At 48.9% G+C, this 27,183-nt stretch overlaps 1 protein-coding gene and 1 non-coding gene across 2 annotated transcripts; both read right to left on the bottom strand.

The window, feature by feature from the left end:
* Positions 1–1,083: 1,083 nt before the first annotated feature.
* On the bottom strand, positions 1,084–27,183 carry TBRG4 (transforming growth factor beta regulator 4). The gene is made up of 12 exons (XM_056857165.1): positions 27,114–27,183; positions 26,451–26,503; positions 24,614–25,036; positions 22,654–22,971; positions 21,783–21,954; positions 19,811–19,968; positions 19,037–19,147; positions 18,112–18,256; positions 10,108–10,353; positions 8,231–8,342; positions 7,081–7,195; positions 1,084–1,221 (listed from the first exon to the last, which is right to left on the bottom strand). Exons 1-12 carry the CDS (start codon positions 27,181–27,183, stop codon positions 1,120–1,122), a joined length of 2,025 nt encoding a protein of 674 aa, XP_056713143.1. The 3' UTR covers positions 1,084–1,119.
* Positions 22,340–22,474, bottom strand: LOC130484899 (small nucleolar RNA SNORA5). The gene has a single exon (XR_008933709.1). It is a non-coding gene; the product is annotated as a small nucleolar RNA SNORA5 (small nucleolar RNA).

Here is a 27,183-nt window from a genome sequence, read left to right as displayed (position 1 = left end):
GGAACAGAGGGACGAGAGAAGTCTGCTGGAAAGGAAGGGCCCTGAGGCAGCCACGGAGCTCAAGGCTCACAGAACTCAGTCACGTTGGGTTGCAGAAGGGCGCACATGTAGACAAGTCCTTCCCCTTACCTGCTTTAAATGTTCCAAGTGTACCAGTGCTTCCCATGCGGCCTTTTTTCCTACTGTCTCCTTCCATATGTTAGGGGAGGGGCTGTGGCTAAGTGGTAGAGCCTCTGTTTGGCATGCAGAAGGGTCCCAGGTTCAATCCCGGGCATCTCCAGTTAAAAGGACCAGGCATGGAGAAAGATGCATTACAATCTGCGCACAGATGTATCCACTTGTTTTCTTCCCTTCACACCCTTTGTCAGAAGAATGCTTCTCCACAGATATCATAGGCTCCTGTTTAAATATTTAAGCTTGCTTTTCTCCTGAAAGGGCGGGGGAACCGGACCCCAAAATGTGGGGAAAGAACACAACACCTTTGCTCCAACACCATTCTGCCACCCTCTTTCCATTCCTGTACATGCACTTCACAACCAAGTAGGGAAATTGGTTCTTGTAGGTTATCCGGGCTGTGTAACCGTGGTCTTGGTATTTTCTTTCCTGACGTTTCGCCAGCAGCTGTGGCAGGCATCTTGCCTGCCACAGCTGCTGGCGAAACGTCAGGAAAGAAAATACCAAGACCACGGTTACACAGCCCGGATAACCTACAAGAACCAATGAACTCTGACCGTGAAAGCCTTCGACAAGTAAGGAAACTTCAGAATTATCAGAGAGGATGAGTGTTTCCACCGGACCTCGGGCCACCCAGAACTGAGCCTGATTCTCCTACTTCCACTTGGTGACCAAAGCCCGCCCTCCTCTTGCTTAACACGAGCATTCAGAGAGTCTCTTTGCCAGGCTGTACTGGAAGCAGAACAGGGGAGGGGAGACATCTGAACTATACAACAGACCATTTATTCAAATGCACGTTCATGTACACAGTGGGAGAGGGCCCACGATGCTCCTCAGCCCCGATTCGCAGCACCTATGCCATCGACGGGGAGAAGGAAGACAGGCAGGATTCCCTTATGAGCCGCCCTCAAGAGTCTCTCTCCTTCCCCTTCCTTGAGTCCGCCTCTACTTTGCCATGTCTTCCGCCACAGCCTTGTTCATCCTGTCCCTGAGAAAGGCGGCTTTCTGCCACTCCGACTTCAAATCAAGCCATTCATAATAAGGAACCTGTGACAAAAGGAAAAAAAGGGGGGGGGAGAAACTAGGTCAGGCTTCGACAAGGAAGTTGAATCGAAGCCATCCTGCTCCTGGGGAGAGAAGACCAGATTTGCCAGCACAAATTAGCCAGGTCTGAAAGGCAAGGTGAATTCCTGGCACGGTGGAAAATCACAGGGTTTGGTGGCTGTGGCAGACCAGGGAGCGCCAGAAAGAAGATGTTGAGCTAGTGGAAATTGAAAGAGCCAGTGTGGTGGTATGCTTAAGAGATTCAGACTACTTAAGAGCATCAGACTAGTAAAAATGGGTACAAGTCATGATGCATACCCATTCTCTCCAGTATCAGAGGTGCATGCCCATTAAATGAGGTGCTGTGGAACCCAGGCAGGATGGTGCTGCTGCAGTCATCTTGCTTGTGGGCTTCCTGGAGGCATCTGGTTGGCCACGGTGTGAACAGACTGCTGGACTTGATGGGCCTGGGTCTGATCCAGCAGGGCCTTTCTTATGTATGAGTTGGTTTTTATATGCCAATTTCGTCTACTTTTTAAGGAGAATCAACCCGGCTTACAATCGTCTTCCCTTCCTCTTCCCACAACAGACACCTTGTGAATTAGGTGAGGCTGAGAGAGTCTGGGGAGAACTGTGACTAGCCAAGGTCAACAAGCTGGCCTCATGTGGGGGACTGGGGAATTGAACCCGTTTCTCCAGATTAGAGTCCACCACTCTTAACCACTACAGCATGCTGGCTCTAGTCCACAGCTCAAACAAACACACGAAGCTGTCTTCTACTCAATCAGACCCCCGGGTCCATCAAGGTCAGTCTACTCAGACAGGCAGCGGCTTCTCGGGGTCTCTGGCAGAGATCTTTCCCGTCACCCACCACCAGGCACTTTTAACTGGAGATGGTGGGGCTTGAACCCAGGCCTTCTGCAGAGAAAGCAGAGGCTCAGCCACTGAGCCAAGACCCATCCCCAAGTGGAAAGCACCTGGGTGTTGCTATTAAGGAGGACCAGATTCATTCATGCAGCACCAACCTGCTGTGCAGAATACAGAACTGAAAATGCCCCCCCTTCTCCGTAAAGAGATTCCCAGTCTCTCTATTGAATTAGGCTGATGACGGCTTTTTCTTTTTTAATGTTGTTTTCTACCCAGCACATTTTTGCCCCATGTTTCCTCCAAGAAGCTCAGTGGGCATTTGTGGTACTCCTTGCCCTATTTTAGCATAGAATAAAACTGCTGCTATCATACTGCCCTTGTACAAATCGAGACCACACTTGGAATACTGTGTACAGTTCTGGTCACACCTAAAAAAGGATAATGCAGAGCTTGAGAAGGTACAGGAAAGAGCAACCAAAATGATCAGAGCAGCTGTCCTATGAGGAATGGTTAAAACCCTTAGGCTGTTTAGCTTAGAAAGAAGGTGGTTAAGGAGAGATATGATAGAAGTCTATGCAATTATGCATGCTTTGGAGAGAGTGGACAGGGAGAAGCTTTTCTCCCTCTCTCATAATGGTAGAATGAGGGGTCATCTGAAGCTGGTGGTTGAGAGATTCAAAACTGATAAAAGTATTTCTTCACACAACGCATAGTGAAATTGTGGAACTCCCTACCCCAGGATGTGGTGATGGCTGCCAACTTGGAAGAGGGGGAGTGGACATCTTCATGGAGAGGGGTATTCATGGCTACTAGTCAAAATGGATACTAGTCATGATGCATCCCTATTCTCTCCAGTATTAGAGGAGCAGGCTTGTTATATCAGGTGCTGTGGAACACAGGCAGGACGGTGCTGCTGCAGTCGTCTTGCTTGTGGGCTTCCTAGAGGCACCTGGTTGGCCACTGTGTGGACAGACTGCTGCATGAGATGGACCTTGGTCTGATCCAGCAGGGCTTTTCTTATGTTCTTAACAACCCTGTGAGGTAGGGTTTGGTTGATCAACGGTGGCGGTCCCAGGGTGTGCTTCTTAGCTTCACAGTGGAGACGGAATTTGAGCCTGGATCTCACAGATCTTAGTCTGATGCTCTTAAGCACACCACCACACTGCCTCTTTCACTTTCCACTAGTTCAACATCTCATCGAGGCATGGAGCTCTCAGCTTTCATGAAGCACAGAAAAGCTTTCCTGGCCTCAGTCTGAAAGTTCTTTGAAGACGTCACCCCTCGCGGCCTCTGAGCGAGCAGGAGACCAGCGGTGCCCAGTCTGGTGGTGTGGGGGGAAAGGATGGGAACCGCAGCTGGTCCAGATGGCTGCTCAGGGATAATCTCCATCCCCTTCCACCCAGATGGATTTCAATGCCCTCTGCTCAAACTTGTGCAAACAAGGGACTGGCCCCCACCTGCAGGAATTAAAGCCCAACCCAACACCGCCCGATCAGAGGACCAGCAGGCGTGGGAAATCCACACAGCCCCTGCAAAGCGCTCAGCCCCAAGCTGGAGCAACAGAGACGGGTGTCTTGGAGCGGGAAAGCCGCAGTCTCTCGCCCAGAAGGTGACCCCAGCCCACCGCCATAGAATCATAGAGTTGGAAGGGACCACCCTTTGCCTCTGGAAAGGCCAACTGAAACCCGCCCCAACGGCTGCCCCGCCAGAAGGCGAGGGGCTGTGGCTGCCACAGCTGAAGGAATGGATCTCCCGCAGTTGTGTTCTGCTCGTGCAAGCGCTTTCCTCGGGGCAGAAACGAGAGCCGGGCTGTCTGATGATGCATCCGGACCACTTCACAGCACGGAGGCAGGAGATCAGGTGTTACAGGACATCCCCCCAAAAAATTACTGAGTGCACCACAAGCATGTGTGGAAGAAGAGAGCCCAGGAAACCTTCTGACGGGGTATTTTTTCAATGGGCAGGGGAGAGTCGAAAGCCGTCTGAGGCAGGACCAACCAAGCCACACGATCCAAATTTGTTTGAGGCTGGCCCTCCAGGGTGCTTCCACCCGTGCTGAATAATCCACTCCCAATGCACTTTGCAACCAGACTTTACTGTGTGAAATGGTAAAATCCACTTGCAAATGAACATTAAAGTGGACTGAAAGTACATCATTCAGGGAGAGCGAAAGCACCCACCCTGAAGAAAACAGAAAGGTTGTTGCTGGAGGGGTTGAAAACAAACCATGAAATAAATTACAAGTCACCTGCAGGGCACACCTGACAGCACCAGGGATCTCCAGGTGCAAGTAAACATGGATGTTCCTCCAGGACTGGCTATGCAGGGATAACCTCTGGAATTTGACTACACAAATCAGCTTGATAGATCAAGAAGTTGGGTCATCACGATTGGGGAGAAAGGTGGGGTATAAATGAAGTAAATAAAATGAGAAAGACAGCTGTAGATGCTGACCTGAGCTCGCTGGAAGAAAGGTGGGATAAAAACATAGTAGAGAGACAGGGAAAAATCAACATGGGAAGAGAAAGTAAATCTCTTCTCTCCTTTGCAGCTAACACAAGCCGAAGGAGTGAGGCATGCACCCCCCCCCCCGGACCAGAGTGTGCTACGCTGTCTCGCGACAGAAGCCTGTAAGGATGAGAAAAGCACTCTCTGCTGAGAAAAGAAACCCATATCAATGATGCCAATTAAACCTGTATCTATTTAGTCATTTTGCATTATTTATTCAACTGCTGATAGCGCTAGGAGCTCTGCTGGGCCCTGACACTTGCGGGGGGGACACACTATATTAAACCACACCCATTTTGGCTTGTGAAATTTCTCCACACGGTGCCTACCCAGGTTCAGATTCAGAGAGAAACCGTGTTGGGCTGCAGCAGAATAGTTAGATTCGAGTCCAGGGGCACCTCAGAGACCAACAAGATTTTGGGGGTGTGAGCTGTCAAGAGTCAGAGCTCCCTTCGTCAAACACTGACGAGGAGAGCTTTTACTCTCGAAGGCTCAGACCCCAAAAATCTTAGTAGTCTCTAAGGTGTGCTCCTGGACTCGAATCTAAATAGTTCAGCTTTTCTTGATTGAAAGACCTGCACTCTGGGAGCCAGCATGGTGTGGTGGTTAAGAGCGGTGATTTGGAGCAGTGGACTCTGATCTGGAGAATCACGTTTGATTCCCCCACTCCTCCAAATGAGCAGCTTGAGGCTAATTTGGTGAACCAGGTTGGTTTCCCCACTCCTCCACATGAAGCCAGCTGGGTGACCTTGGGCTAGTCACAGTTGTCTTTGAGCTCACCACCTACCGCACAGGGTGTCTGTTGTGGGGAGGGGAAGGGAAGGGGATTGTAAGCCGGTTTGAGTCTCCCTTAAGTGGCAGAGAAAGTCAGCATATAAAAACCAACTCTTCTTCTTTTATACATCTGACGAAGGGAGTTTCGACTCGTGGAGGCTGGTGCCCTGAAAATCTGGCTGGCCTTTAAGGTGCTCCAGGACTCGAATTCATATGTCAACCCCCCTCCCTTCAAGGCAGAAGGCGATCTGGCTACAAAAGGCAGAGGGAGAGGAAAGCACACACAGTCATGGGGAAGGCTGGACAGACAGAGCTTGGAAACCGCCGGGAGACCTGACATGCCTTTGTGGGTGTCTTCTCAGGTTTTAGCTCCCCCCCCCCCAGCCCCAAACGGGGACTCTAACTGTGCCATTCCTATCACACACACACACCTCCCTTCTTTCCCCCCCACCCCCGCTGGAGAGCAGAGCAGGGTGCTGAGGCCTGCAGAGCTATAATTACTTCGGAGAGCTAAATAATGAATGACCCCTTGAAATGCAGCCCCTCTCCGCTGGTCTTCGGGCAGGCAGCCTGACGCCTGGCAGAACGGCCAAGGGCTTCCGTGGACTCCCCTCCCCACCCTCCTGCACTTCAGGGCTGAATGCAGAATGCTCCTGTCATTACCTGCAGGTTACCGTGAAGAGAAAAAGGACCTGCTGGTGGGGGTTGGGGAGGGGGGGTTAGGTGGCTCAGAGGTGAAGTACACAGCCCCCTCTCTCCCCCCAGTCAGGCACAGGATGGCCGCCTCCCGGGGAAAGACCTCAAGGGGAGGCAGGTTTGGTCCTCCCTGAGGTCAGTCACACTGACTGGCCACCCACTGGCATTCTGTGGCCAGCTTGTGCCGCTGGACACCCGGCTTTGGCCAAGAGCTTAGATGCTTGGGGGGGGGGGTCATTCGTCCTGCTTTGAAAAGTCAGGCTCCTACTGGCCCCCTCCTTGGCACCAAACATAGCAGAAGGCCCAGTGAGACCTTGTGACTGGTTTTCATTGTGCTTTAACCGTAGTTAAGCCGCTCTGAACCTGGTCTCACCGGGAACGAGGGGTCATCTGCTGAAGCTGGAAGGCGGGAGATTCAAAACAGACAAAAGGAAATATTTCTTCACACAATGCAGAGTTAAATGGTGGAACTCCCTGTCCCAGGATGTGGTGACAGCTGCCAACTTGGAAAGTTTAAGAGGGGAACGGACATGCTCATGGAGGAGAGGGGTATTCATGGCTACTAGTAAACATGGATTCCTATTCTCTCCAGGATCAGAGGAGCATGTCTATTATATCAGGTGCCGTGGAACACAGGCAGGATGAATGCTGCTGCAGTCGTCTTGCTTGTGAGCTTCCTAGAGGCACCTGTGTGAACAGACTGCTGGACCTGATGGACCTTGGTCTGATCCAGCAGAGCCTTTTCTTATGTAAAGGGCAGCATAAAAAGCCAAATAAGTAAGTAAATAAATAAAAATATTAGTTACAGGACTGAGCAATGTAGTAGTCAGACAAGTCTTCTTGGTCCCCAGACTTTCCAAGGCACTGCCCACACGTAGGCACCATAAGGGATAGTAACTTGTGTTTAAAAATCCTGAACTGTCAAGGTACAGAGTTGCCTACCAAGTACCAACATATGTCCTTGTACACAACCATAGAACACACATGCGCGCATCACAGTAGCGCAGAGTTACTCACATCAACAAGCAAGAACCCCGCCACTTGAAGGTGCCGCCGGGCCATGGCGAATCTCCCCAGCAGGTCTTTGCTCCGGTTGCTAAAGTTTGGGAACTCCCATCTCAGGAAGGCAAGCCTGCAACGGAAGGTTGAAAAAGAGACAGTGGCAGTCAGTGGAGTAGAACTGCTGCCCGCTGCCCCACGCTCTCTGGCACCCTAGGCAGCGACGTCTCGTCATGACAGAGACAGGATTCCACCAGACACACACACATGTGGCAGGCTGAACCCTCCACCCCCGAGCACGCAGAAGGTCATGTTTAGCCTGGAGAGAAGACAACCGAGTACGGAGTTGTGCGGAGTTGTTTTCTGTTGCCCCAGAAGGCTGGACCAGAACCAACAGGTTGAAATTAAATCAAAAGAGTTTTCTGGCTAAACATTAGGAAGAGCTTCCTGACAGAGCGGTTCCTCAGTGGAACAGGCTTCCTCAAGAGGTGGTGGGCTGTCCTCCTTTGCAGGTTTTTAAGCAGAAGTTAGATGGCCATCTGTCAGCAATGATTCTGCGTTCACAGAAGCATGTTCCTGATTGGCCACCATGGAAAACAGGGCACTGGCCTACAGTGGAAGGGAAATTAAACCCCAAATATTGGTGGGGTAGAGATCAGGAAGAGATCCAGAAGGCTTCCCTGGCCATGCAGAGCCTGGCCACCCCTTTAGGGTGGCTCCCAGAACACTTGCATAGCGCATCTTGAAGAATGAAGGAAGGCTTACTAGGGAAGTGGGCTTTTTTCCGTGTGGGCTTTTTTCCGTGTGGGCTTTTTTCATGTGGTTTTTTTCTGGTTACCACAGAAATGGACCCTCTGTGCCCTCACTGTTGCTAAAAGACTTCTATTACAACATGGGAAAGATAAATTGCACATGTCTATGAATCAAATGGATAGAGGACCTTAAAACCTTATCAGTGTTTGAACGTATGGCATATAGATGACAATTGCGCATGGACATATTTTTTAGATATTTGGAAACCTTCTATATGGACTTAACTGTAGAGTGGCTGCCACTGTTGTTATATTTTGTTATATTGATTTCTCTTCACATACATTTTCTTTCTGTTTGGGGGTTGATTAATTAATTAAAAAATGAAGTGTTTAGCCCAACGTCGAACCAGACTCACCTCCTGGCCCCTGGCGGGAGGGGTTTAGATCCCCCGGGCTGGAGCAGGTGGGGCGCATCGAAGTCTGCCACGGGCAGGGGCTGGCTGTCACTGTTGAGGACCATCTCGGCATCTGGGAAGGAAGAAGAAGAGTTGATTTTTATATGCTGACTCTCTATCACTTAAGGGAGAATCAAACAGGCTTACAATCACCTTCCCTCCCCCCCCCAACAGACACCCTGGGGTGGGGCTGAGAGAGCTGTGACTAGCCCAAGGTCACCCAGCTGGCTTCATGTGTAGAAGCAGGGAAACAAACCCAGTTCACCAGATTAGCCTCTGCCGCTCATGTGGAGGAGTGGGGACTCAAACCCGGTTCTCCAGATCAGAGTCCACCGCTCCAAACCACTGCTCTTGACCACTAAACCAGGCTGGAGAACTCAGAAAGTTATATATCTGTGGGGGTGGAAAAGTGATTATAGAATCATAGAGGTGGAAGGGACCACCAGGGTCATCTAGTCCAACCCCCTGCACAATGCAGGAAATTCCAAACTACCTTCCCTCCACACACCCAGTGACCCCTACGCCATGCCCAGAAGATGGCCAAGGTGCCCTCCCTCTCGTGAACTGCCTTGATTCTGTTGCTGCCAAAGCAAATGAACCTGCTGTCTTAGAACTTTCCTATCAGGAAGACTTGACTTTTCTGCTAAGAGTGAAAGCAAACAGGGGACACTAGAGCAACACCTTCTATTCAGCCTCCTTTCAAATGGGTAAGCCACATAACACTCTTCCCCAGCCCACATCAAGACTTCAGGGAAAACCTTTGCCATGCCCTGGTTGTCTCTTTCAGCACAGTGCTGCAGATGCTGCAAGCCCTCGGCCTCTGTTCCCCGCTTGCAGCCCTTCCGGGGTCATTGGCTTGACCCCTTGCGGGAAAGGCAGCTGGACGAGATGGACCGTCGGCCTGATCCAGTGGGGCTCTTTCTATGTTCTCTGACCAGATGTCTCAACAGATGTTTCCCTTCTACATCAAAGCAGCTGACTTTGACAGAGGCAATGAAGCTGGAGAAAGGATTATTTTTATAAATGATCTGGATGAGGAAGTGGAGGGACCGCTCATTAAATTTGCAGATGACACCAAATTGGGAGGAAAAGTGAACACACCAGAAGACAGAGACAGAATTCAACGAGATCTGGACACACTGGAAAAGTGGACAGATGTGAACAAGATGAAATTCAACAAGGATAAGTGCCGAGTTCTACATCTGGGTAACAGAAATGAGGGACATGCATGCTGGATGGGGGATACACTTCTGGGTAGCAGTGTGTGTGGACAAGATCTTGGGGTACGGGTGTTACACATTCTTCAAGTACTTGAAGGGCTTTCATATAGAGGATGGTGCCAAGTTGTTTTCTTTTGTCCCAGAAAGTCGGACCAGAACCAATGTGTTGAATTTAAATCAAAAGAGTTTCCGTCTAGACATTAAGAAGAACTTTCTGACAGTTAGAGCGGTTCCTCAGTGGAACAGGCTTCCTCGGGAGGTGGTGAGCTCTCCTTCCCTGGAGGTTTTTAAGCAGAGGCTAGATGGCCATCTGGCAGCAACACTGATTCTATGACTTTAGGCAGATCATGAGAGGGAGGGCACCTTGACCATCTTCTGGACATGGAGTAGGGGGTCACTGGGGTGTGTGGTAGTTGTGAATTTCCTGCACTGTGCAGGGGGTTGGACTAGATGACCCTGGTAGTCCCTTCCAACTCTGTGATTCTATGAGCAATGGCACAGAGGCATTGCCCAAGACCCGGGGGCGTGTGTGTGTGTGTGTGTGGCTCCGTGGAGCAGAGGCACAGCAGGCGGCAGCTCCATTTCCCCAACTGCACTTTGTCAGGCGCAGGGGCTTACCCAGCTGCCAGCCGTAGACGGTGTCCACCTCGAAACGGGCCTTGGCCTCGTCGCCCGCAACACTCTGCAGCGTTTCTTTCAGGCTGCTCTGTAGGGGGGTCGCCTTCCTTTCCCCTTGCAGCTCCTTGATGCCCAGGACTTCCTGTGGCAAGAGAGGCCCATCGTAGCCGGCACACTCCAGGCGGGCGGTGGAGTTGACGTGGATCAGTTTCAGCTGGTAGTTCTGCCCCTTGGGGGACTGATCACCTGGGCAGGAAAGAAAGGGGGGGGGAGCAGCACCATGAAGCCCAGGGGATGGCAAGAAATCCAAAGGGTATATACCCCACACTAACTACGGCCAATAATAGCTACAAGACAATACCGCAAACAATAAAAGGAAACAAAAACCAAGACCGGGATCAGCCTGAAAAGTTACCACTATGTAAGGTTAGATGGCCATCTGTCATCAATGCTGATTCTGTGACCTTAGACAGTTCATGAGACGGAGGGCATCTTGGCCATCTTCTGGGCATGGAGTAGGGGTCACTGAGGTTGTGGAGGTAGTTGTGAATTTCTTGCATTGTGCAGGGGGTTGGACTAGATTACCCTTGTGGTCCCTTCCAACTCTATAATTCTCAGTCCGAGTGGAAGAGCACAGACACTCAGGGAACATCAATCAAATCTAGCCTGGGAGCAGGTCTCTGGCCTTCGCTGACTGCCCCCAAGACACAGAGCGTCGCATGGGAGAAGTTCTGGCCTAGAATGATGCAACTCGATATCTTTGAACATTTGTGCCAACTCCATTTTTCCCCAGCACCACAAAACCTTTTACGCTGGCATTTTGCAGCCGGGTAGAAATATGATCACTGTGCTGGGATTTGCCCACCCTATCAGGCTCCATCAGCAGCCTGCCATCCCGCAGAAGAAGAGTTGGTTTTTATACCCTGCCTTTCTCTACCTTTAAGGAGTCTCAAAGCGGCTTATGATCACCTACCTCTCCCCACACCAGGCACCCTGGGTGGTAGGTGGGGTTGAGAGAGTGTAGAGAGAACTGTGACTAGCCCAAGGTCACCCAGCTGGCTTCATGTGGAGGAGTGGAGAAGTGGGGAATCGAACCCAGTTCACCAGATTAGAATCCGCCGCTCTTAACCACTACACCGGGTCTCAGAGGAACAGGAAGAAAGAAAAGGCTCCTTCCACTTCATTTTTAAAATATATATATTTATCTAAAGCATTTCTATCCTCTTTTTTGCCTCAGACTCAAGGCAAGAAAACAACGCAGCAGCCAAGTTGCAAAGACACAAATTAGAATAGTCCAATTAACAACAGTAAGATGCAGCTTAAAATACACATGCAAACACATTTGAAAGCTCCCAAGACTGAAAACACAGAAGAATTAAAACACAGGGGATCACAAACACATAGGAATACCATTACCACAACCAAATCAAATACTATGTGTGCAGAGAGACTTAGAGACTTATACTAACCAGTATTACAACAAGAACCTATTATACCAGATGTTTGAGTAATTGGGAATAGAATTTACAACATATACACATGCCTGGTTGGGTCTGAACTGTTTGTATTCGTATTCATTAATGTATTTCTGTAAATGTGTGCAGGTTTACAAAGGGTTTTAATTAACCACTGATGAAGGCCCCACAGGCTGAAACGCGTTTGGTATGTGGTTATAGTTATCAACCTCAAGAAATGCCATTGTGCTATTTTAATGCTTTTAAATAATTTTAACTTTTATATAGCGCTTCTAATAAATTATACTTTCAGTATTTATACATAGACTTATATATATATTTACTTTTCACCCAACCTTGGGTACCCAGACAAGCTGGAGTGTGTCCAGAGGAGGGCAACAAAGATGGTGAGGGTGTCTAAAGACCAAGTCCTATGAAGAAAGGTTGAAGGAGCTGGGGATGTTTAGCCTGGAGAGGAGAAGACTGAGAGGGGGTATGATAACCATCTTCATGTACTTGAAGGGCTGTCATAGAGAGGAGGGTGCCAAGTTGTTTTCTGTTGCCCCAGAAGGTCGGACCAGAACCAGCGGGTTGGAATAGGGGGTCACTGGGGGTGTGGGGGGAGGTAATTTTGAATTTCTTGCATTGTACAGGGGGTTGGAATAGTTGACTCTGGTGGTCCCTTCCAACTCTTATGATTATATGATTCTTGACACTCCCCTGGCCCCTACTTTACTTTCTTTAAGGAACTGGGCTAAAACCTGTCTTTTTTTTTTTACCAGCCTTGTAATTAGAGGTTTTTTCTCTTATTAGCTTTTTAATGGTCTGCTTCTGTCTCACGGATAGTTTTTTTGCCGCTTATGTCTAATGTTTTGTGCTTTTTAAAAATGTGGCTTGTTATTATAAGCCGCCTTGAGCTGGACTTCGAAGAGGAGGCATAGAAATATTCTGAATTAATAAATACCTGGAAAGTTTTCCAGCGCCCTGCATAAGAGTCCGATCCAAGTTAGCATGTTTACTTTGGCTTACATATTATTAAAGACATTTTTTAAGTATCTTGTTGTTACCTTCTGCCCCAACAGTAACAAATATAAGGAGCCTGCAAACTTTGAGGAAAGGAGCTTGAAGGCTTATGCCCCGAAAATCTTGCTGGGACTCGAATCGAGCTGTTCTACTGCAGACCCACACAGCCGCTCTCTGAAACGGAAAACTCCTGATGTTCATTTTATCACTCTCAAAGAATTGGGCCCGATTAACTGTGGACGGGGTGTCCGTTTCATCATTATTTAACTTTCGGCCATGAAGCAAATTGGGGCAGCAGTTCCATGTCAGACCGGTGATTAGAATATCCCATCCACCATGCGAGAACCAGGAGACACAAAGAAGAATTTTACCTTTGGCTAAAACCAATCTGGTGAATTCTAACTTGTCTTTTCTTTTTTAAAATTTGGATTATGTATTTGTGGCTTTATCCACCCCAGGGATAATTGGCCGAAAAACATTAACTACATCTGCGAAACTGCCAAGCTTGCTCAGTCCTGCATTGGCAAAAACATCCATTTGATGTTCTTAACTGTATGAAACAATAAATCTTGAGGAACGGAACATTTTCCACAGAAACATAAGACAGTAAAAATTTTCCACCTCAAATCTCTGGCTTGCTGCCACTGAACAAGACAAGCCTGCTTCGCCCGAAGGACGCTTTGGAGGTCAGGGCCCAAAATAGCTTTGGAAGGGGGCAGAAAAGGGCTCTTTTTGAGCCTCCCCACCCCCCGGACTATGTTCTTCTCTGTAGCGTGTCTTTTCCCCCAGGTCCAACAGCATGGAACTGAGGCCCATGAATGACCTGGTGTTTGTGGCAGCCGCCAGGCCGGTCTTTACCACCGAAGGGGCAAGCACAGACCAAGCCCTATGAGGAAAGGTTGAAGGAGCTGAGTGTGTTTAACCTGGAGAGAAGAAGGCTGAGAGGGGATATGATAACCATGTTCAAGTACTTGAAGGGCTGTCATAGAGAGGAGGGTGCCGAGTTGTTTTCCGTTGCCCCAGAAGGTCGGATCAGAACCAACGGGTTGAAATTAAATCAAAAGAGTTTCCGTCTAGACATTAGGAAGAACTTTCTAACAGTCAGAGCGGTTCCTCAGTGGAACAGGCTTCCTCGGGAGGGGGTGAGCTCTCCTTCCCTGGAGACTTTTAAGCAGAGGCTAGATGGCCATCTGTCAGCAATGCTGATTGTGTGACCTTAGGCAGATCATGAGAGGGAGGGCACCTTGGCCATCTTCTGGGCATGGAGTAGGGGTCACTGGGGGTGTGGGGAGGAGGTAGTTTGGAATTTCCTGCATTGTGCAGGGGGTTGGACTAGATGACCCTGGTGGTCCCTTCCTACTCTGTGATTCTATGAATTTGACAAGGGTGCACTGGGGAGCTCCAGGGGAGTGCTGCTGAGTACCTCTCCAAAGACTCATGAGAGAGCTTAGCGGTCATGGGATAAACCAATAGGTCCTTTTATGGCTTAAAATTGGTTAAATGACAGGAAACAGAGAGTAAGAATAAACAGACAGTTCCTGCAAGGGTGGGAAGTGAGCAGTGGGCACACGGACTTTGACTATTTAATGTGTTCATAAATGATTTGCGATTGGAGGCAGGCAGCATAGTTAGCCATGTTTGCAGAGGGTACAACACTATTGGGGATAGTGAAAACCAATGTGGATTGAGAAGAGCTCTAGAAGAAGAAGAGTTGGTTTTTATATGCCAACTTTCTCTACCACTTAACGGAGACTCAAACCGGCTTACAACCACCTTCCCTTTCCCTCCCCACAACAGGCACCCTGTAAGGTGGGTGGGGCTGAGAGAGCTCTAAGAGAACTGTGACTCTGTGGAAGAGCTCTCCAAATCGGGTGAGCAGGCAAATGAAGTGGCAAATGAAGTTCAAAGTAGGCAAGGTGAACAAAGAATCCAAAATTTAAATATATAGCGACAGGGTCTGAACTAGCCAAGATTGAGAGGAAAAGAGATCTTGGGGGCTGTAGAGGAAACCTTGATGAAAAGGTCAACTCCGTGTGTGGCAGCAGTGAAAAAAGCAAACTCCTGGCTGGGAATTATTAGGAAAGGGACTGGAATAAAAATGGCCAGTATTGTAATGCCCTTGTATAAAATTATGATGTGTCTACATTTGGAACACTGTCTACAGTTCTGGTTGCTGTATCCAAAAAGGATATTGCAGCCCTGGAATAAGCGCAGACGGGGGCAACCGAGATTAAGGGGCTGGAACACTTTTCTCATTCATTTACTATATTTATAGTCCACATTTCTCGCAGTGACTCAAGGTGGATTACAGGATACAAAGTGGTACAGTCAGACATCGTACGACTGCCAATGAACATACGCAAGAGGATGAGGACAACAGAATTGGAGAGCAATGAGAACAACCAACTGTCCTTTGAAGAAAGGCTGAACAGGCTGGGACTGTACAATTTGGAAAACCAACAAATATCCAGTGAAGTTTTTTTAAAAAAAAATAGGAACTGTATTTTTCATGTGTTTCGTAAAGTCTGTATAAATAGAAACTGTTTAGTTATAAGACTGTATTGGATTCAGCATTATAGAAGTCAGCCATTACATGAAAATCTTACATGAATTATATTGGAAATAGCATTTAATCCTGGCTAGAATTATTATGTAAGAGTAAAGTATATTTAGAGATGAGTTGCCTAGATAAAAGACTATATTGGTAACGTTTTTTACAATCCCATTGAATATATACAAGTGGATATATAGGTCATCGTAGTAGGCAAAAATAAAGCATATATATTATGACTTGAATGTTAGTATAAAAGGCAGTTTGTAATATCATTATACTCAGATTCTTATATCATAGGATAGAATAAAGACCCTGTTAAGGAATGTTTCAGTATATTGCAATGATATGTCTGTTTTGGTGTTACTTACTATACTGTATGGTCTGTTTGTATTTTACTGAACTGAATACGGGGGGGATGATAAAAGCTGACAAAATTATTAATGGGATGGAGAAAGTGCGTAAGCGTTTTTCCTCCTTCTCTCACAATAGGACTCAGGGACGCCCAATTAAGTCACAGGCAACAGGTTCAGGACAGACACTGGGAAAAACTACTTTACTCAATGAGTAATTCAGTTGTGGCATTCACTGCCAGTGGATGTAGTGATGGTTACAAGAGGAGATGGCTTTAAGTGGGAATTAGATTAATGGAGGAGGGATCCATCAGTGGAAAGTAAACGTGTCCTTAAGAACATGTGGGATTCGCTGCCTGAGGATATACCGATGGCCACAGGCATAAAGAACTTTAAAAGGGGATTGGACAGATTCATGGAGGAGAAGTCTATCAATGGCTACTAGCCATGGCAACTAAAGGGAACCTCCACATTCAGAGGCAACTAAGAAGGAAGAGTTGGTTTGTATACTCTGCTTTTCTCTACCTTTAAGGAGTCTCAAAGCGGCTTACAATCGCCTTCCCTACCTCTCCCCACAAGACACCTTGTGAGGTAAGTGAGGCAGAGAGAGTTCTGAGAGAACTGTGACTAGCCCAAGGTCACCCACCTTATACTGAATTAGACCCTGGGTCCATCAAAATCAGTATTGTCTACTCAGACCAACAGCGGCTCTCCAGGGTCTCAGGCAGAGGACTTTCACATCACCTACTTGCCTAGTCCTTTCCCTTTAACTGGAGATGCCGGGGATTGAACCTGGGACCTTCTGCATGCCAGATGCTCTACCACTGAGCCACGGCCCCTCACCAGATTAGAGTCCACTGCTCTTAACCTCTACGCCACGCTGGCTCTCTAGGAGTGCTAGGAGGCAGTGGCAGGGGAGGGCCTGGACTTCTATGCCCTGTTTGTTGGTCATCTCTCCAGGGCAGCTGCTTGGCTGCTGTATGAAACAGTACTGCTGGACTAGACGGACCCTCGCTGGTCTAACCCAGCAGGGCTCTTCTGATGTCCTTACATTGCCTGGAGCACACAAAAGTCAGGATTCAAAAAAGCAAGACTCTGATGCATGCTCTAAGGAGCTCAGGGCAGCATGCGTTGTTCGGCACTCCTCCATTTTATCCTGACAACAACCCTGTAAGGACAGTTAGGCTGAGAGAGAACCTGGCCCCAGGTCGGCTACTAAGCTTCATGGCAGAGCAAGGATTTGAACTCAGCCCTCCCAAGTCCCAGAGTGACACTACACCAGGCTGGCTCGGAACTGCATATATGTCTTACTCTGAAATTCAGCAAGCCTGTTTTAGCTCCCAAAGAACACGTGCACAGAATTTGCAGTGAACAGTTTGGAGTGGTGGGGAGGACCATGACTGCTTAAGATAGCCAAAAACCCTTCTCAGTTCATAGGACAAATGTGCCTGTCAATGGTGCAAGTTGACATGTTTACCTACCAATTCTCTAACTCACAGTATTGCTCAGACCACCCCATGGCTACATCACTGACTGAGCCTGCTCATGAACAGAGGCAAAGAGGGAGATCACAGGAACATGTGCGTCCCACTTTTCCCACCACGACATCAGCTGGAAGTCATTAGAAAGGCCCATGCATAATTGTATAGGCCCATGCATAATTGTATAGACTTCTATCACAACTCTCCTTAACCGCCTTCTTTCTAAGCTAAACACCCTAAGCGTTTTAACCGCTCCTCATAGGGCAGTTGCTCTAGCCCCCTTATCATTTGGGTTGCTCTTTTCTGCACCTTCTCAAGCTCTGCAATATCCTTTTTAGGTGGGGTGACCAGAACTGTACACAGTATTCCAAGTGAGGTCTCACCATAGATTTGTACAAGGGCAGTATGAAAGCGGCAGTTTTAGGTCTCCAATGTGCTGGAAAGCTACAGGTCAACATGGACTTCCACGCCTCTCTTTTGGAAACAAGCCCTTACAAAACCACCCAGTTTCCTTTGTGGTGCTGCCATCTAATGGCAGATCCTGATTCCAACCTCCTCCTGGAAGAAGAGCTAACACAGGTGTCCCCAATGTGGTGCCCATGGGCGCCATGGCACCCACCGAAACTTTCCCAGAGCCCACCAAGTGTTTTTAGAAAGTGGACAGGGCCAGGTGGGGCTGTCGCCCTGTGGTGTTCCTGATGAGCCACTGGAGATCTGACGGGCTGTGAAGATTTTTTTTTAGTTGCTCCAGCAGCAGCTGCTACTACAGCACAAGGATGACTGAAGGTAAGCTGTGTATATGCAAGAAAATATTCTAAAACAGTAGGTTCATTGTAAAAGGCGTCCTGTTAAGCAGATCTTTGGCCCTGCAATGTTGAAGAGTTTCTATTGGTGATGCATGAATTCACTCCCCGACATTTTGTGGTTAGCTCCCCCCTCTTGCGGTGGTCATTTTGTGGCTGTGCCCACCACCCTGCGACAGAATGATCGCAGCCTTGAAAAGGTTGGGACCCCCTGAGCCAAGAGCACCGAGCCTTCATGCTGAATAATCCCTGGCCAAGGAAGCTCCCCGTAGGCACCCACGGAAAACATTCCCTCCGTCCCCACCCCCCTCAAGCCCTCGATGCATCACCTGCTTATACCTAAGAAGTGAGCGCAAAACTCCGGAACCAGCACTGTTCGCAGGTGGCCAGCCTTTGCTTGCTGCAGCACGCAGAGTGACCACACCAAGTCCACCAGCAGGTACGGGTCCAGGAAGTCCAGGTGGTCATCCAGATGTCCTTGGATCTGAGGAAGAGAACACAGCAACCGTTACCAGGAGAAACCTCCCGATTACAGCCATCGCTGGTATTTCCCAGTACAAGAATCAAAGAATCATAGAGTTGGAAGGGCCACACAGGCCATCTAGTCCAACTCCCTGCTTAATGCAGGATCAGCCTAGAGTGTCCCTGACAAGTGTTTGTCCAGCTTCTGTTTAAAGACTGCCAGTGAGGGGGAGCTCACCACCTCCCTGGGAAGCTGATTCCACTGTCCAACAACTCTTACTGTATAACACTTTTTCCTCATATCCAGCCAGTTCCTCTCTGCCCGCAATCTAGACCCATTATTGCGAGTCCTATCCTCTGCTGCCAACAGGAACAGCTCCCTGCCCTCCTCTAAGCGACAGCCCTTCAAATACTTCAAGAGAGCAATCCTGTCCCCCTTCAACCTCCTCTTCTCCAGACTTAACATTCCCAAATCCCTCAGCCTTTCCTCGCAGGGCTTGGTCTCCGGGCCCCTGATCATCCCCGTCACTCTCCTCTGGACCCGCTCCATTCTGTCCACATCCTTTTTGAAGTGAGGCCTCCAGAACCGCACACAATACTCCAGGTTTGGCCTGACCAATGCAGTGTACAGCGGAACTATGACATCTTGCAATTTGGATGTTATGCCTCTGTTGATGCACCCCAACATCGCATTTGCCTTTTTTTGTCATTCTGATGCTCAGGATCAAGAGACAGAGAAGCCCCCCCCCCCCAACACTCAGCACAGCTACAGCATCCCATGCAGGATCAAGAAGGGAATTACCGTGCTGAAGAAGGCCTCCCCACAGCTGGGCTGGAAGTTCAGGCGCGCAAACGCCAGGACGACATTGCTCAGGTGGACGGGGCTGAATTTGTGGGCGTTGTCCACAGTGTACTGAGGAGAAAGGAAGAGAGGGCTTAGTTTCAAAGTTCTCTATATTGCTTTTCTCACCATGGCAATTCACAAAGCAAATAAATTTTTATTAACCTGCTCTTTCCCAGCCAAGGTGAGTCCTGTGGTGCAGAGTGGTAAGCTGCAGTACTGCAGACAAAGCTCTGCTCACAACCTGAGTTTGATCTCGATAGAAGTTGGTTTCAGGTAGCCGGTTCAAGGTTGACTCAGCCTTCCATCCTTCCGAGATCGGTCAAATGAGTACCCAGCTTGCTGGGGGTAAAGTGTAGACGACTGGAGAAGGCTACGGCAAACCACCCCGTAAGCACAGTCTGCCTAGTAAACGCTGGGATGTGACGTCACCTCATGGGTCAGGAATGACCTAGTGCTTGCACAGGGGTCTACCTTTACCTTTTACTTGCCCAGCCAAGGCCGGGCTCAGAGCAGCTAACAATCCATAGTCAAATCAACATCAATACATAAATGCAAATATACTTCTCCAGGCCCCAAATTAGTGGTGGTTCTTGTCACAGTAGCAAGGAACTGTCAGGAAGCTTCCTCACTCGAGGAAAAGTTAGCGGAAGAGATCTGTGAGATCCTACCTTCCCCACTTTGATTGGACAGAGATTCAAGCTGTGTTAATGAGCTCAGAAAGCCCCAACTCACCTGCGCAAAGGCCTCAAACAGGGGCAGGTTGAGCCATTTGAGGAAGGCGAAGGACTTGAGGCAGCGCACCACGTCCCAGGGTGCCATCTCAGCAACGCGGGGATGCAGGTCGGACGCTATCTTCTGGAAAACCTGCGTCTGGTGGAAATTCAGCTTCCCTTGGAGGAAGGGAAGAAGAAACCAGCAGTTACTTAGAGAGACAAAGGAGAAAGCTGTTCCTTCATCAAATAACCCAGTTCCTAAAGCCTTCCTTAATCAGTCACACACTCACCTGTTTAACAGCACTATAAAACATATATTAGCTGCACTTTTTTCCATACAAGGCTCAAGGCAGCTCACGATACATGCAGAATACATAACACAGAATGCATTAAAAACCAAAATTTAAAAATCACCATTTAGGACTGCTGGCAAATTAATCAAATTGCGGTCCTAAATACAACGGTCTTCAATTGCCTCCTAAAGATCGAAAGTGAGGGGGCCCAGGTGCATCTTGCTGGGGCGGCTTTTCCCTAATTGTGGGGCTGCCTCTGAGAAGGCCCTCTCTTGTGTACCCACCAAATGAGCTTGAGTGATGGGACAGTCCGGAGGGCCTTTCCCTGTGATCTTAATTCCCAGAGAGGAACATATGGGAGTGGACTGTCCTTCAGAATGCCCGGTCCCAAACCATGGAAGGCTTTAAAGGTCAAAAACAACACCTTGAATTGGGCTCGGGAGCAGATCAGTAGTCAGTGTAATTGCTGTGGTATAAGGGTCACGTCCTCCCAATAGGGGACTAGAGCAACTGCCCTATGAGGAGCAGTTAAAACGCTTAGGGCTGTTTAGCTTGGAAAGGAGGCAGCTGAAGGGAGACATGAGAGGTTTATAAAACAATGCATGGTGTGGCGAGAGTGGACAGAGAGGAGCTTTTCTCCCTCTTTCATAATACCAGAACGCAGGGTCACCTGCTGAAGCTGGAGGGTGAGAGATTCAAAACTGATAAAAGGAAGTATTTCTTCACACAATGCATAGTGAAATTATGGAACTCCCTGCCCCAGGGTGTGGTGATGGCTGCCAACGTGGAAGGCTTTAAGAGGGGAGTGGACACGTTCATGGAGGAGGAGGGTATTCATGGCTACTAGTCAAAATGGCTACTAGTCATGATGCATACCTATTCTCTCCAGGATCAGAGGAGCAGGCCTGTTATATTAGGTGCTGTGAAACTCAGGCAGGAGAATGCTGCTGCAATCGTCTTGTTTGTGGGCTTCCTAGAGGCACCTGATTGGCCACTGTGTGAACGGACTGTTGGACTTGATGGACCTTGGTCTGATCCAGCATGGCTTTTCTTATGATCTTATGTAGCTGGCCCCAACCAGCAGTCTACTGCAGTGTTCTGCATTAGCTGTTGCTGCTGAACACACCACCCCATCAACCCTCTCCCGCCTGCGTCTTCACTGCTCCTACCCGCTCCCCCGATTGCAAATAATCTGGGAAGGAAACAAGCCACTTCTGGACTCTGTACACTACCCAACGCCCCACTGGCAATTGAGACAGCAACAGAGCGCAATCTGGAACAGCCTGTGGCAAAGCAGCTGCCCCTTAAAAACCCCTCTGACAGCCCGAGGTCAGGACAAAGGAACCAGTCACAGCGGAGACCCAAAGAAGGGCCTGAGAGGAGAGACCAGCTGCTGCTGCTGCTTACCATAGGAGATTTTCAATTTGGCACCTACGTTACACGCCTGCTGGCGTTGTGGGTGACTGGCCTTTTGCGAACAACACGTTTTATCCAGTTATTGGACTCTGAGTCCTGTTATGCACCACAGAGTTTTTCTATAGATTGTTCTGTCTCATGTACAACTCCTGTGTTGATTGACACGTTTGGTTTCTGTGGATTGTACAGTATAATCTTTGTGTCATCCGTTGTATATGAGATAATTAGACATTTATATTTCATTATTTGTGTATGGCCTTTCTATGTTATTTTTTAACTTACCGTAGGCGAAAGCCACGTCGAGGAGGACGCCAGTGCTCAGCGTGAAATGCTTCTGGACCAAGTGGTACGAAATGGCCCGGAGCAGAGGGATGGACCGCCGGTTCTGAAATGCTAACGCCATGGCTATTTTCCGAGCATCCTCGGGACTGAACTGCTCTGCCAGCTCTAAGCCCTGTTGGCGAATGTGTTTGGCATGAGAAACTGGCAAATGGGCATGGGGAACATAAACACTGTGCACAGGTTTCATGACATTAAACCCCAAGGTTACATTACGAGCCTTCAGGTGCTGAGCAAAACCCTCCATGGACACACATGGACACATGAAGCTGCCTTATACTGAATCAGACCCTCGGTCCATCAAAGTCAGTATTGTCTACCCAGACCGGCACCGGCTCTCCAGGGTCTCAGGCTGAGGTCTTTCACATCACCTACTTGCCTAGTCCCTTTAACTAGAGATGCTGGGGATCGAACCGGGGACCTTCTGCACACCAAGCAGATGCTCTATCACAAAGCCATGACTCCCCTGTGTATTGGTTGCTTGGCCCTGGGGTGCCACCGCCTGTCTGCAGCAAAACTATCCCCGGAGCCCACAAAGAACTCCGAGGCCCATGAGCTACAGGTATTTACTGTGGCAACTGTTTGGACCAATCCTCACCACGGAAAAGGTGAGCAATGAATTTGACACAGCTGCAGAATCTCTGGTGGGCCCAGGCAGGACTCACCAACAGCCCTATAGGAGCATCGTTTGGGGTGGGGCTGGAAGGGTCTGGCTGCCCAAGAACAGGGGCCTAAAATGAGTGAGTTCTGCACTAGGGAATCCCCCTGCAACACCTCCTCCCAAGCCGGTCTGCAGCCGCCCCTCCACCTGTACCTTGTCCTCCAGACGGTCCATCAGGGCCGGAGAGAAAGCCCCCACTTTGGCCATCAGCGTGACCAGAGTCCGGGGGTCCTCGATCTCTGTCCAGCGCAGCTCCAGCTGCTTCAGCAGGTCGTCCAGAAGGTCACTCGGCTCGCCCCTGCGAGCTCCCACTGCCAAGTGCTCAGCCAGGGAGGCCAGTTGCCTGAAGGGCAGGCGCCTCAGCCGCCACCGCACCTCCTGCTCTACCGAGCGCCACTTGTTGTGCTCCAGGCCCAGCAAAGAGAGGCTCTTCAGGAGGTTCACCAAAGCTGTGTTCCAGACGTGAGAGATCTGGAGACAACAGGAAGGCAGGTAAGATATTGGATGCAGATAGAAGAAGAGCTGGTTTTTATATGCCGATTTTCTCTACCACTTAAGGGAGAATCAAACCAGCTTACAATCACCTTCCCTTCCCCTCCCCACAACAGACACCCTGTGAGGTATGTGGGGCTGAGAGAGCTGTGACTAGCCCAAGGTCACCCAGTTGGCTTCGTGTGTAGGAGAGGGGAAACCAACCTGGTTCACCAGATTAGCCTCCACTGCTCATGTGGAAGAGTGGGGAATCAAACCCGGTTCTTCAGATCAGAATCCACCACTCCAAACCACCACTCTTAACCACGCTGGTGTGTGTGTGGGTGCAGTGTTTCCCACTGTGCCCAATGAAACCAAGCCGGAAGAATGTTTAGTTAAATTGCCGCCTGCTGCTTTTTAGACTGCCAGCTTGGTAAACTATACTTGGTTTAAACATTTACTCTTTGATGAGCATGCTGGGGTTTATGGCCTGTCTTGGGAGAATTGTTTCTGTAAACTTCCTGGTACTCCCTTTTTTGGGAGGACACACAGTATAAAAAGCATTTTATAAGCAACTGATAGTCAAGAAGAGAGAGGAAGTTCTCAAGGATATAACGTGAAAATTGATACTATGGCTAAATTTGTGACAAGCCCGCCCACTCCAATAATAGAAAGTTCTGCTCAGCCTCTTCTGGGATCTGATGGCCAACCAGGTGCCTCTAGGAAGCCCACAAACAAGACTTCTGCAGCAGCATTATCCTGCCTGTGTTCCACAGCACTTAAGATAATAGGCCTGCGCCTCTGATCCTGGAGAGTACAGGTATGCATCATGACTAGTATCCATTTTGACTATTCGCTATGGATAGCCCTCTCCTCCATGAACATGTCCACTCCCCTCTTAAGGCCTTCCAAGTTGGCAGCTATCACCACATCCTGGGGCAGGGAGTTCCACAACTTAACTATGCATTGCATGAAGAAATACTTCCTTTTATCAATTTTGAATCTCTCACCCTCCAGCTTCAGCCGATGACCCTGTGATCTAATACTGAGAGAGGGAGAAAAACTTCTCCCTATCCACTCTCTCCAAACCATGCATAATTTTCTAGACCTTTATCATGTCTCCCCTAAACCGCCTTCTTTCTAAGCTAAACAGCCCTAAGTGTTTTAACTGCTCCTCATAGCGCAGTTGCTCTAGCCCCTTGATCATTTTGGTTGCTCTTTTCTGCACCTCCTCAAGCTCTGCAATATCTTTTTTGAAGTGTGGTGACCAGAACTGTACACAGTATTCCAAGTGTGGTCTCACCATAAATTTGTACTAGGCCAGTATAACAGCAGCAGTTTTATCCTTTAGTCCTTGTCTAGTTATGGCCAGCATGGAATCTGCCTTTTTTACAGCAGCCGCACACTGGGTTGATGCCTTCATTGAGCTATCCACTACCTATAAGCCTGAGCTATGAACGAATGGCTATTTGCTCAGCACAACAAGTAGTGCCTGAAAGAGAAAGGCCCAGTCTCAGCAGATCCCTGTGGCCGGGTCTAACCTTGGGAATCAGGTGCATTATTACAACACTTCTTGCCCCTGTAATCAGCTTTTCCCAGGAAAGGGTTTTTTGTCCACTCTCTCCAGAGCTATGGAACCTACCTCAGTATGCACAGTTTGAAGCAGGCGCTGGAAGCGTGCATCCTCCAAAACACTGCCAGGTTCCAATTTTTGTTCCACCACCATACGGGAGAGCCGGGTGATTATTAAGGCAGCCTGGTTTGCGTTTACGTGGTGAAGTTCCCCGCAATGCAAGAGGTCCTCTATGGTGGCTGCTGAGCCAATGAGGCCTTCCATCTCATCGCGGTTGTGGGGAGTTCTGTATACTTGCTCTTGGACTGAGAGTTTGTCTGTTCGTTGCGTGAAGCTCAGAACTCTGAATGAGGCAAGAGGGATCTGGGATGGTGCTCTAGAAATTACCATCTTGCTCCCTGCACACATTGCATTCGTGTGGATGCACAAGGGAGACGAGAGACCAAACAATCGATGGCAGCGCTGCATCAACTTGGCAGCCATTTTATATCTCTAGGGAGGGATGAGGGTGGGAGAGAGTGGTATTGACATCAACATATCATTTCCAAGGTTCTGCATAAGATCAAACAGAAAAAGGAAAAAGAAAAACACAAGGTTGCCAGAATGTACAAAACACCATTTCCAAGCCTAGGGAAATAAATACACCACTCTAGACAGCACTGAGATCCATTTTAGAGCCCTGCAATAAATTCTGGATACAACACTCGGAAAGAGACCCGCTGAGCAAAAATAAAGGGATGCAAGAATGCCAAATAAAGTACAATGAGAATCATACGAGCTCTACAGCACAGGAAAGTGGCCTGATTTCTCCTTCCTCCCAAATGTTTTAACTGCAGCTTTTAGCTTTGGTACTTACTTTAAGCTCTGATTTTAAATTATTTAAACAATGCATTCATGCATTGGTTTTAATGGCTTTTTGAGATTTTGATCGGTGTGTCTTAATTTGTTAGCAGCCTTAGTTGCCCTATAAGGGCAGAAAGACAGGGTGAAAAATCTTGTTGCTGTTAATAATAAGCATCTGCTAAAAATCAATGAAAAATACAGTCCTAGAGGAACTGAATCACGAGAGGAGACTGAGGCATTTCCTTCCACATCTCCTTTGATGAATGAGCTGGACCTGCACCACTTGGGAATGCCATGCAATTGACAATGGCATTTCAGTAAAAGAGATCTGAACTATACAACTATTGGGATTCTTCTCAGCTCCCGTTGTGCTCACCAGAGTTCAAAACACTAAAGGAAAAATCAATGTGATTAACTCATTCATGGCAAATTAGAAGTATGGATTTTGAATTAACCCAGGAAATCCTATGGAAGTGTATTTTGCGCTTAGAGCACTGAAATCTGACATGCTTGCAGGATCAGGATCTCCAGCTATAAAGAAATATCTACTCAATTACCTTGGGAACAAGCAAATTCATACTGAATCCTTTTTTTAACATTGTACCCAGTTCCCGGTTGTCATTGCTGTAGAAAAGCGCAACCAATTAAGTGCTGGGGAAGGCACTGGCAAACCACCCCGCAAACAAAGTCTGCCTTGGAAACGTCGGGATGTGACGTCACCCCATGGGTCAGGAATGACCCGGTGCTTGCACAGGGGACCTTTACCTTTTAAAGACTCAAAACCCTACTGAGTGTCAGTTTTGAGGAAGGCTTGGGGTAGGATAAAACCTACCTAACAAAGTTGTTGTAAGAACAATAAAAAAAAGGTAGAGGAATGTAGAATTGCCAGCTCTGGGTTGGGAAATATCTGGTGATTTAGGGGGAGGGATGGAGCCTGGGGAGGGCAGAGTTTAGGGAGAGGTATAATGCCAGAGTCCACCTGCCAAATATGCCATTTTCTTCAAGGAAGCCAAACTCTGTCGTGTGGGATCAGTTGTAATACTGGGAGTTCTCCATGTCCTACCTGGAGGTTGGCAACCACAGACAGAGAAGAGCTATGCTCGGTATCCAGAGCACCTTGCAAAGACGAGAAGGGATTAGAATGGGATAAAGGAAGAGGCAACGCAAAAATAGGGTCCAGGCGTCACATGCCAACATCTGGCAAATCTCTTCGCCTAGTAGGATTGCCAGGTCCCTCTTCACCACTGGCGGGAGGTTTTTGGGCGGAGCCTGAGGAGGGCGGGGTTTGGGGACTTCAATGCCATAGAGTCCAAACGGTCATTTCCCCCAGGGGAACTGATCTCTATCGCCTGGAGATCAGTCGTCACAGCAAATCTCCAGCTAGTACCTGGAGGCTGGCAACCCTACGGCCTCGCCCACCTCGCAGGGTTGTTGTGAGGATAAAACGGGAGAGAGGAGGGCAGTGTAAGCTTCTCTGGATCCCCATTGGGGAGAAAAAAGGAGATACAAAGAAAGGAAAGAAAGAAGCAGGAGCCCCTAATGGGGAGCGCCCACCTTCCATGGGCCTGGGGGCGCGCCCCCCCCTCCTGCCCCCCCCAAGCCCGCTTCCAGCCCGCGACCCGCCCCCAGTGCCGGTGACGCAGGGCGCAGCGACCCGCCCCCGCCACCCCCTCCCTCACTTGCGCGGGTCTCCTCCTCCTCCTCCTCCTCCTCCGCCAGCGCTGACCTCGAGCAATCGCCCGCGCGTGCACAGCCGCCAGGAAAGACCGGCGCCCGTCGCGCGACAACGGCGTCAT

The sequence above is a fragment of the Euleptes europaea genome, chromosome 11 (genome assembly GCF_029931775.1).
Source record: "Euleptes europaea isolate rEulEur1 chromosome 11, rEulEur1.hap1, whole genome shotgun sequence".
Lineage (NCBI taxonomy): Eukaryota > Metazoa > Chordata > Lepidosauria > Squamata > Sphaerodactylidae > Euleptes > Euleptes europaea.
The sequence above is the reverse complement of the archived record's forward strand: the minus strand, read 5'-3'. Positions and strand labels throughout refer to the sequence as shown.

What these genes read in the sequence shown, in the direction of transcription:
- TBRG4 (XM_056857165.1), bottom strand. Translation starts at nt 27,183, where the DNA reads ATGACGCCGTTGTCGCGCGACGGGCGCCGGTCTTTCCTGGCGGCTGTG. An exon ending in TGGACCGTCTGGAGGACAAG is followed by an intron (nt 21,955 to 22,653) that starts GTACAGGTGGAG and finishes ATTCGCCAACAG; the next exon opens with GGCTTAGAGCTGGCAGAGCA. An exon ending in GGGAGGCCTTCTTCAGCACG is followed by an intron (nt 18,257 to 19,036) that starts GTAATTCCCTTC and finishes TCTCTTCCTCAG; the next exon opens with ATCCAAGGACATCTGGATGA.